The following is an 11,848-nucleotide window of genomic DNA, read 5'->3' as shown; positions in this document are numbered from 1 at the left end:
CAATGGAGGTCCATGGACCTCTTTATATGGACAGCATGTGGTGATGAGTATGATTTACATACTCAGACTAGCATAGTTAGTAAGTACTTGCTTGTCTTTTATATTCTTTTAAAAATCGAGAGAAATATAAAGAGTATAAACACAGTAAAAGACGTAAGAAGACAAAATATCATTGCAAAATTACCATGCCACCACACATGTAATGGGACATGAACAAGGGGATTCCCAATGTACAAATAAGAGACTGGGGAAGATGCTCTTCTTTATAATGTTATAAAACAAACAAACAAACAAACAAAGAAAACCTGCAACCCTCTTCCTGCAAAAAAACTTTAACTATCCAGTACAAAACTGAAGTGTGCTCTTTTCTTTTTTCAAACTTCTAACATTATTATACATGTTGCAAAGATATCTGCTGCTGAAGAAGGAAGTGGAACAGTTTGTTTAGCTCTACTGTCTAATTTGCAGCTAAATGGCATATATTATAGGTGGGGAACATTCAAATTGCAACTTTTAACAGCAATTAAATAAATAAAGATTTATTGTACCTGTCACCAGCTGGTTTCTTTCAAGTGCCCCCTTGTGGCCTATGGTCATGCTACAGGCAGCCTGCCTTAGTTTCCCCTCATGGACTGTTCAAATAAACTTCACTACAGGCTTTTCCATGGTAAAAATAAATGCCTCTTCTTGGGGACTGAGTTTGTTAATATAAAATAAACTGTAATTAAACCTCAAAAACCCCCAAAGTCCATTCATAAGTCCACACAACTCAAGTTCTCTCTTCCTCCTGTCAGTCCTTCCATCCATCCTTTGAAGCCTCCCCCCTGCTTGGTCAGGGTCTCTCTCAGGCCTCCCTGCCTGGGGCAATTCCCCTAATCTTCCCTGCAGGAGCCTTTCCACATTCTCTGCAGACTCTGCCACAACTTTCTGAGCTTCCCCCTTCACTAGAGCCACCCTCTCCTTTTTATAAGGAACCACCTGATCCAACCTGGGTGTGCCTCATTCTGTAATTAGGGTTGGCTAGCCCCAGCCTCCAGGGGCAAACCAACCTGTTACAGTACCTTATTAAACAAAATTTTTTGTCTATTTAATAAAATTAACCCATTATGAAACAGCAAATTTCCTGTGCAGAAAAACGTACATTGGAGCCGTAATCATCTATTTTCACTGCATTAATAGATGGTACGCTCATTAAAACAGAAATGTGATCTTAATCAATTAAAAGCTGAATACATGTGACAGAATAGAGAGACATAACCCTAGATAATGTATGTGTATTCTTTGAAATCTATTTACTCTTGCACTTTGTAATGCAAAACACTAGAACAGAAATCCTCGCACCACTGAAGTCAACAACAAAGCTTGTACAGTAGAACCTCAGTGTTATGAACACCAGAGTTACAAACTGACGGGTCAACCATATACCTCATTTGGAACCGGAACTACACAATCAGGCAGAAGCAGAGGAAAAAAAGGCAAAAACAGTACAGTACTGTGTTAAATGTAAACTACTAAAAATAATACAGGGAAAGTTTAAAAAAAGATGTGACAAGGTAAGAAAACTGTTTCTGTGCTTGTTTAATTTAAATGAAGATGTTTAAAAAGCAGCACTTTTCTTCTGCATAGTAAAGTTTCATAGCTATATTAAATCAATGTTCAGTTGTAAACTTTTGAAAGAACAACCATAACATTTTGTTCAGAGTTATGAACAACCTCCATTCGTGAGGTGTTCATAACTCTGAGGTGCTACTGTATTGTCTTCAGTGAGGCCAGGATTTCATCCTAGTTGTTTGCAGCAGTGGATATTTGTTTACTTGTAAAATATGGCTTATGTTGGACAAAAGAGTGCAAAGCACTCTTAGCAGATGTATTTTCTAGAGATATTTCAGACTGATAGCTGCAATCTAAGCATTATCAGAGGGGAAATTTTACTCTCGTCATGCTCTCAAGAATAAATGAAGGTCCCTATTGGTAAAATAATTATTTTGTTGGCATTTTCAAGTGCTTGTAAATGGCAGTTTGTTGGCTCTATATGGGGCTACTTGTGGTGACTGTGGCACATGTCTATTGAGTGTCAAGGTAGGAGCCTGTTAACAGGAGACAGTCAAAACAAATTGCATTTGGTAGCAGTAGTGCTTTATGGGAAATCCTTATCACTCCCACCCTCAAACTCATTTGCTAAAGCACCAGATACAAGAGTTTTGCCTGCATATGTTCCTGACTCCTGCTCTTCCCTAAGCTATTGGGACCTCAATTTTTATATAATTTACATAATGTAGACGAGAGTGCACTGTTATACCCCAGTCATTTCCCCTCCCATAACCCATTGGTTGAATAAGCACACTACTTCCTGGCTCTTGAGCAACAATGCACACTCTCCTTTATGGTTATTGAGCACAGACATACATAATTACTTTATTAAATCAATTTTAACTGACTTACGAGAGCAGCTCCTTACTCTGTAAACATTAGAATACGCTTTGCAATATGCAGCCACATATGTGGAGTTGCAGTCTGCTGGCAGCAGCTAGTTATTGCGGTTGTGGCCATGGCTTGCCTGGGATAAGAAGAATCATCAGTATTCAGTGTCTCAAAGTTATTAATTCACTGACTTTTTACCAGTCCTTTTAACTGAGATAGGCAAATTAGTGATACATGCAGTTGACCAAGAGATCTCTCAGTACATCAGTCAGAGTCCATCTATTCGAGACTTGACTGAAGCTGGCATTTAATTGTCTGAAACTGGTCTCTATAAGTAGAGTGCGCATTCATTTCTCAAAATTAACTGAATCACAATAATTACACTGTCACTATCCTTCAAAGGAACCTGATAGAAACCCACATTGATTAGGTCATTAGACCACCTTCATCCCATCTACACTACAGCTTCCACTGTTGCTATGTCCAATAGAACTACATTGGAGATGGATTGTAGCTATGAAGTTTGCTAGTCTAGCTGCAACTTTTGAGTGCCATATGTGGGCCAAATTGACACCTTTTTCATAGAATCATAGAATCATAGAATATTAGAGTTGGAAGGGACCTCAGGAGGTCATCTAGTCCAACCCCCTGCTCAAAGCAGGACTAACCTCAGCTATATCATCCCAACCAGGGCTTTGTCAAGCCTCAGCTTAAAAACCTCTAAGGATGGAGATTCCACCACCTCCCTAGGTAACCTATTCCAGTGCTTCACCACCTTCCTAGTAAAAAACTTTTTCCTAATGTCCAACCTAGACCTCCCGCCCTGCAACTTGAGACCATTGCTCCTTGTTCTGTCATCTGCCACCACCGAGAACAGCCTAGCCCCATCCTCCCTGGAACCCCCTTTCAGGTAGTTAAAGGCCGCTATCAAATCCCCCCTCACTCTTCTCTTTTGCAGACTAAACAAGCCCAGTTCCCTCAGCCTCTCCTCATAAGTCCTGTGCTCCAGCCCCCTAATCATTTTTGTTGCCCTCCGCTGCACTCTCTCCAACTTGTCCACATCCTTTTTGTAGTGGGGGGCCCAAAACTGGACACAATATTCTAAATGCGGCCTCACCAATGCTTTGCTACAAACATATATTGCTACAAACATATATTTTGCTAACAATCTCAACAAATGAAAAAGGACAGAACATTTGATTGAAAACAGTGCTTTTCTCTGTCGTGGGCTAAATGTGGAAGTGAAGTTTTTTTCTTGAAAATACTCCTGTATGTAACACAATTAATGCTAACTGTTTAAATACTCAATGTTTTCTTTCTGGTCTAAAATTACTATATATTTAATTGTAGCTGTAATTTCTCTGATTTTAGATTTGCTGTTATTTTTCCAACCAAAGAGAATACATGTTCAGTCACATTTTTATTTTTGCGAAGCAAACAATAGCTCCAACAATGTCATCATCTAAAAAGATACAGGTCATAAATAATTGCAATTGTTTTACCACCACAAAAGAGCTGACCTTGGACTTCCGTTCTAAATTGATTTGTACCATCCCTCCAGCAATGCTAAGCAGCTGAATCCAGTCTGGTTTTACATATATCGGTTTCTAATGTACTCTCTGTATATGAGGATGTCTTCTTTTCCCAGTGGCTGCATGATGCCTCTGCCAGCCTGGATGTGAGCATGAAAAATATCAATTGATTTCTTATCTACTTTAGGAGGCTGGACTTCATAAATGTTGTCTTGGGAAAAAGAGGAGATGTGTATTCTGTAAAAATCAAACAAAACAGTTCTCACATTAGGTCTAAAATCAGCAACGTTACACATCAATCAATTGCAGTGAAGCACCTTAACTAATTTTGTTTACAACACATATTAAGTGAACCAACTCTGAAAGAGAATGCACTGTAAATCATTTTCATATTGTACCTAAAATTGCAGCAGCACTAACAACCAACCTAAGTTACCATGAAAAGAGCTATTATTCACAGATAATATACTGTATGTTCATTTTCAGCAGCAACATTTAAATATCAAAAATTCTAGTATTAAAACAAAATCCCACAGTTGATCAGTAAAGAGAAGCAAGTCAAACTGCATGCTTTCAAAAGGTGAGAGAGTAATCAGCAGTTAACGTGCTACCATGAAAAGGTACAGTACAACCACAACTTATAAAATAACTGTCTTGTGTGAATGTAACTTGATTCACTGGAAGCTGTGTTAGAAGGGGAATTGCAAAGTGAAGCTGCAGAGAGTGGATCTCCTATAGTCATTACTGAAGAAGGGAGTTGACTGCTCAGGCGGCAAGAAGGGCAGAAGCTCAGCGAGAAGGGTCTGTGCCCAGCTTAAGGCTGAGTGGAAGATCTTTGTGTGTTTTCTTTTTGGAACTTTGTGTTAATAAAGAAAACAAACCCCAAGAAGGGCTGTGAGTGGACAAGCAAGACTGTGGAGTTTAAGGAGTCCTGAAGAAAAGGAAAACAGGGCAGCTGGGCATGGCACTGCAAAGGCACCCATAGCCATGGGGGTGTTTGGGTGCTGACCATGGCATTACATGCACATAAGGAAAAGCTTAACAGGCTTCCTAATTCTTCTATAGGTGCGCAGCATTTTTAGTACAGAGATCTCACACGATGGCAAAAATATACATCTATATTGTGCTACATCTCTACTGGGGCTGAATGCACATATGCTGGATGGTACTGGATGGTAGATATTACTGGTTAACTATTGCAATCAGAGTTTCTTGTTAAATTACCACAAATTTGATTTCATCCCAAACCAGGCCCCAGGAGAGGGCAAACCATACTCATCCAGCAATTATTAGTAAAAGCCATGATACATCTCAGTATAAGATGACTTAGAGGATATTGAGCTCTGCATTACAGGCCATAGAGGTTGCACACATGTAACAGAATTCTAGGCAGACTGCACTGCTTTGATAAGGAGTCATTTATGAAGCCAGACCTTTAATATAATTCTTGGTTCCAAATAATTTTGCAATAAATGGGTCATAACTAGAATAGGAACCACATAAAGGCTAGCTTTGAGGAGTCTTAGTGTTTGGCTCAAGTGGGTGAACTACGCTGCGAGAGGCTGCTCCCATCCAGGTTTCTGCTTCTGAGAGAAAAGTCAAACCACCACAAGTCAACCCTCAGGTCTTAAAAAAAAAAAAAAAAAAAAAAAAAAAGGATGAGAGAAAAATAGAACCATGAAATTCTTATTTTCTATCATTCAGTGGTTTGAGATAGGGAAAGAGAAATTGGGTCATGAGAGCACATCCCGATCCAGATTGATTTTATGAGAAACAGCCACCAGCCACAAACCCAAGTCTTCTCTATAGCTGAGCCTGGTAACAAGGTCATTCCACCTACAACTCGCTATTCTTTAGCAACAATCCAATCTGCCCCTTTAAATTATACCAGATTTTAGTAGTGGTATGGCACAGACACAATTTTCAAGCAAATTTTACATAAAATTTGGAAGGAAAGCAGTTACTTGGATTTAATGATACACTTTCACACACATTGTAAATTTCAGTTGGTGTTACTATGACTGTCTCCTCATTGATCATTCAGCTCTCTCCAGTCACCTTTGTTTAGTATGGCCTCACATTAGGGTACATTTAAAATTTCCTATGCTATAAACAGTTTTCATCTACTGCATGCGCTTTTTTTATAGGACACTGCTATTTCTTTGTTTAGTGCTTTGTTAGTATCTTAGCAACAGTACACTGCATTTAAATACAGGGAAGGGTCTATCTTTCTTTATTGCCTAAGATGACTACTGCAGTTGTACTGTTTTAATATAAAACTATAATTGCCTATGCTTTATTGTTTAATAACCAAAGCCCCATCCCTTGTAACCACCTCTTTGTTAGGAACCCTAAAATGCAAAGCTGTTCTGATAATTCCAGTGAACTTGGCACTGTTTCTGTTGGGATTTATCTTTCATATACTGTGATTGCATTTCAAATTTTCAGGGAAAATGAAGGAATAAATCTTTATGAAAAAAATACAATGGTAAAATCTTATTGCCACTATCAGTTTTTAAATAGGAGAAAGACTAACTCCTGTAAAGATCATGCTAAAAATATCAGGGATATGTAAATTCAGAGAAATTGTCTATTATCGGAAGAGCTTACATGAGTAAAACTTAAATTGCCTGATCTTAAGTTTGCCTAGGTAACCAGAAATCTGCCCTAAATTCTTATATTGTAATTGAGTTGTATTTACTTGTAATCACTGCAGCTGAGGTAGCAATCAAACCATAACACATCAACTGCAACAGTTGTAAGGATATAGCATTTCAAATTTGAAAGAAGATATACTGCTTTCTTTTTAGTTTAAATCCATTACGATTTGCTGAAAACCATGGGTAGTTATTCTTGAAAACACAAACAGCATATCACTGGAGTTAGTATTTGCTTACTGTTCATGTTGAATACTGGAAAGTTTTTTAAGTGTTTTTTTTTAAAACATGATAATACATTTGAATTAATAAGGTACATAACTGCCAGATTCTAAATCTGGAATGTTAAAGACCCTAATTATGAAGTTATGTTTCCTTCTTACTCAATAGAAATTATATTTTATCAGTTTTCCAAAAAAAGAAGATTGTATTCATGAACTTGTCTTATGTCCTACTTCTGTTCAGTGCAAATTTGTTATTTCATAAATGTGAGAGTCACCAACCACTTTTAAGTATTGAAAACTTTGTCCCAATAAATCCAAGAAGACAGAAGCTAGAATCATAGAACAGATTACATAGCAGTACAGTGTTCTAGAATGTGCCTAAAACTGCACATAACTCATATGTATGTAATACAGAATGTTGTAATATTAGTGACAAGGAGAGAAGTTTTATGAAATAAATATTATAATAAAATATTTTGGTGCAAGTCTGATATATTTTAAACTCACATTTTCAGATACAGAAAAAAGTGAATTTTGAAGCAGTGATAAGAGATAGTTGACAGCAATTATGTCCTGTGAACAACAGAAATTTAAGATCCCAGGCTCAGCTGAAATCTTTTAACTCTTGCAGAGGCATAGGGAAAAAGGCAAAATAATGTCTCATGCCTGCCTTTCTTTGAAATATTTTAAATTTCACATCAACCTCCAGAAGTGATCTGATACAAAAGGATTTCTCTCTGCTGCAGTTTTCACTTACTTTGCAGCAAATAGCAGGAACAACATACTAAAGTATATAATTCTGTGGAAATTCAGCCATAAAATTATTCTTTTTAATATTGTTTTTCTGAAAATAGCTTATTCACATTTACCAATGTGATGTCTTTCTAGACCAGTGGTTCTTAACCTTTCCAAACTACTGTACCCCTGAAGCCTGAGTCCCACCCCCACGGGGCTGAGGCATGTAACTTAGTTTCATGGCGCCCCTGTGGCTCCAGGCAATTGCCTTTCTTGCCACCCCCAATACCAGCTCTGCACTTGCGACCCCTCTAAAACCCCAGGTTAAGAAACACTGTTCTAGACTCTTATCAAAGACTAAGGCACAAATTTTCAGAAATGGGTACCTAAAGTTAGACATTTAAATTCATATTTGGGTGCCTAAATAAGCAGCCTAAGGGCAGGTCTACACTAGAAGTGCTGCGCCACTGTAGCGTGTCTGGTGAAGATGCTGTATGCAGATGGGAGAGCGCTCTCCCGCTGACATAGAGCCTGCGTGGACAGCACTTAGGTTGCTGTAACTTGCGTTGCTCGGGGGGGGGGGGGGTGTCTTTTTTACACTCCTGAGCAACGTAAATTAGATTGACTTAAGTGGTAGGGTAGACCTGTCCTAATTTTCAGATCACCCACAACTGCCATTGACTTATTTGTCGATCTATCTTTAGGCAATCTAGTTTGAAAATCTGAGTCTATACGACCATAAAGGAAAAGGGCAAATACTTTAGCTACAGTAAATTAATTCACCCAGTGTTACTAACTTAAACCAGAAAGAGTCACATACCCTAGTATGTTTGCCTACCTATACATACCTACTCTAAATAAAATAATAATTAACTAAAAAAGCAAACTGAACAAATTTGATGCCTCAATCTATTAATTGATTTGTTTCTAAAGTGCTGACATTTCTCAAGGCCTAATGAGTAAACAGCCATTTCTGTTAGGCATAATGTGATTTAGATGTCAAAATGTGTTTCATTTTCAGCACTGAGCAAACTAAATCTCATATTTTCACCTAGCTACATCAATATGCTAAAAATATACTTTAAAAATTGTTTGTACATGCCAATGTTGATTAATAACCCCATGTTATGTTTCAAATATTTGTGCCGTATTTGTTTTACCCAATCTTTTAATCTAAACCCTTTGTTCATTTTACTAACATTCTATTCAAAGAGCTACTCTATTGATAAGTTTAGTACTTTGCAATAAAGTCTTGACTGAGAGCATGTTATTTACCACTTCACTGTTGGATAAGTCTATCTGAAGGAACTTCTGCTGCTTTATGTCCCATCACAGCAATAGAAATTGGCAAGATTATAACTTGAAAACGGGGGAGAGTACCATGCACATGGGAAGGTTACTGAGCAATAGTCCTGTTTGTTGCAATTATTTTGTCTTCATCCCACTCAGCAACAGCCTTTGCACAGTGTTGTCTTCACCAAGAAGGGAACTTTTTCTGAGAAATCTACAATTAAATATGGTCTCTACATCCAAACCATCAGGCTAGATGTTCAAGGATTGAGAAGCTGACTAGGCCATGGAATAGAAGTAGAACCCGAAGGGCAGTTTTCAAGAAGGAGTAAGTCGTGATGCATTATTGTTCAGAGAACCAGAGGAAATGGAGTCATCAGGAATCAACCATGATTGCTTCCATGCTGCCTAATTTTCATCTAAACTATGGGGATCAACAAAAAAGGAAAAGAAATAGTACTCTAGTGCTTTGCTCCAATCCCAAGAAAATGCATCCAACCCAAAGGATTTAGGATTAAAAGTCCTAGCAGAAGTTGGTAGACTTGAGTTCTTAGTGAAGGAAAAGTGAGTAACTCCTTGTTCACTTTTTGAAAGTCCTCCATGGAGTTTTCCTTGCCTAGAAATAGACCACTTTACGCAGAGTGAGGTTTAAAGGAATGGGGAGGACAGGAGCTGCATATTCCAATTTGCTGGATGATATATGCTACTACAACTTGGTTATTGCATGACAGTAGCATGGGTTGGAACAGCAGCAGTTGCCAGGACTGCAGGCCCAGAACAATCACACATACTGATGCCAAGGCCACAAGAAAGCAGGGTCCATGTTTTAGAACTGAAAGATGCCCAAGCAAAGAGCATTTTACAAACTAGACTAAAAGCAGGGAGAAGCTTGTCACCACAGTAATCATAGGAAAGCAGTGTCACTATAAGAAAGACTTTTAATAGACTGAGGGAAGAACACACTACACAGAAAAAGGAAAAATCCCTGAAACAGAGGTTGAAGTGAACTCACAGCACAAATTTATGCAGAGCACAGACAGATCCAAAAATTGAAAGATCAACCAAACTGGAACCAGAGAAGAGAAAAATGGATAGAATCCTGGCCAGTGAGGAGGCGAGAGTCTTGTGTTTATGAGGATGCAGGGTCACTAATGGTTCAAAAGGATGTGCAGTTAGAGTGCGTAATACTAAGTTCAGGGTCCATGAGGTAACGGGTCTGTGAATTTCTGGGTATGTGTTTTGTATGCCGCTAAGGAAATGTTTGACCAGCGAGTGAGTAAAGATCGTTGTGTCTGTTATTTTCAGATGGAAGGCATCAACAGCAGCCAATTGGACCTTGAAAGCTGAGTGACAGGCCTGAGTGTTCGAGATCGAGCATGTAAACCAGTACGTTTGGGATTGAAGCCGATGCAGGTAATATATGCCTGTTTTTACATCACTCATTGAATCTAGTCCATTTTTGGAGGTAAGTTTTGCAAGTTGTTAATTTTCTGTTGTTTAATAACACTTTTTTGACCTGTGTTGAACATTCTAACTCTTCCCCTTGAAACCATGTAGGAACCATGCTGTGAAGTGGAGTTTGTCCAAGTGGGGATACAGAGTCTGGCTGTTGTCCTGATGTAGTAGGTCCCTGCGCATTGGAAAGACTATAGGCGTGCATATTGACACGTGGAGAAAGTAAGGAAACCATACTTGTCTCGGCCATGCCAGAGCTATGAGGATTACAGTTGCTTTGTCTGAGCGTATTTTGTATAGGACTTTTAGGATCATCAGTATAAGGGGAAACGCATAAAGTAGATCTCTGTTTCAACTGATTAGGAAGGCGTCGCCTTCTGATCTGGTACCCAAGCCTCCTCTGGAACAGAATCGTGGACATTTTTGGTATTGTGGGGTAGCAAATAGATCGGTGGTTGGACGGCCCCACTGTCGGAAAATATTCTGCAGGACTATGTCGTTTAATTACCATTTGTGTTTTTGTGTGAATCTTCTGCTGAGAGCATCCGCTGTTATATTCTGGCACCCAGGGAGATATGAGGCTGAGATACTGATGCCATGATGGATACACCATATCCATAGCTTCATCGCCTCTGTGAGTGTGAGCTGGCTCCCTCTTGGTGATTTATATAGTACATGCATGCAATGTTGTCCGTCATGATTTTTATTGTTTTGTTCCTTATAAGAGGGAGAAAGTGTAAGCATGCGTTGCGTACCGCCCGGAGTTCTAACAGATTTATGTGTAGGGACATTTCCGGTTGAGACTATCTGCCTTGTATAGTGTGGTGTAATAGATGTGCTCCCCATCTGATAAAGGATGCGTCCATCATGAGTATAGTTGAGGGTGGTTCTTGGTGGAATGGGATTCCAGCCATCATATTGGAGGGGTTAGTCCACCATATTAGTGAGTTCTTGACGTGATTTGGCATTGTCAACACTCTTAGTAGGCAGTGTCTGTGAGGTTCGTACACAGTAGCTAGCCATGCTTGTAGACAGCACATGTGCAGACGCACGTGACTTACTATGTATATCGTGGTTGGCATATGGCCAAGGAGTTGAAGATGTGTGGGCCGTGAGCGTTGGACTGTTCCTTACAGAGAAAACTAGGTTCCTGATGGTATCGAACCTCTTCTCTGGGAGTGATGACTTTGCTGAGACTGAATCTAGGTGTGCTCCTATGAATTCTAGCTGTTGTACTGGGACCAATGTAGATTTTTGGTGGTTTATCATGAGTCCCAGTGCTTGGAATATGGACGTCATCTGCCGGGTGGCTGTCAACACCTCCGTTTGAGTACTTGCTTTTAATAGACAATCGTCCAGGTATGGAAATATAATTATTCCCTCTCTGCGGAGGTAAGCAGTCACCACAGCTAGTATCTTTGATAATACCCTTGGTGCTGTCGAAAGTCCGAAGGCGAGTATTTTGTACTGATAGTGTCTGTCTCCCAAGACGAACCTGAGAAATTGTCTGTGAGCTGGGTGTATGGTCATGTGA

At 39.2% G+C, this 11,848-nt stretch overlaps 1 protein-coding gene across 1 annotated transcript in view; it reads right to left on the bottom strand.

Moving 5' to 3' along the window:
- Positions 1 to 3,828: 3,828 nt before the first annotated feature.
- FIG4 (FIG4 phosphoinositide 5-phosphatase) overlaps positions 3,829 to 11,848 on the bottom strand; it is a 156,238-nt gene continuing 148,218 nt past the window's right edge. The window contains exon 23 of the mRNA XM_067546584.1: positions 3,829 to 4,190. Coding sequence (XP_067402685.1) covers positions 4,013 to 4,190 — 178 coding nt within the window. The 3' untranslated portion in view covers positions 3,829 to 4,012. The remainder of the gene's footprint in view (positions 4,191 to 11,848) is intronic.

The sequence above is a fragment of the Emydura macquarii genome, unplaced genomic scaffold (assembly GCF_026122565.2).
Source record: "Emydura macquarii macquarii isolate MOO-44397 ecotype Brisbane River unplaced genomic scaffold, CSIRO-AGI_Emac_v2 contig_1146, whole genome shotgun sequence".
Classification (NCBI taxonomy): domain Eukaryota; kingdom Metazoa; phylum Chordata; order Testudines; family Chelidae; genus Emydura; species Emydura macquarii.
Note: the sequence above shows the minus strand (reverse complement) of the source record. Positions and strands in the feature narration are given on the sequence as shown.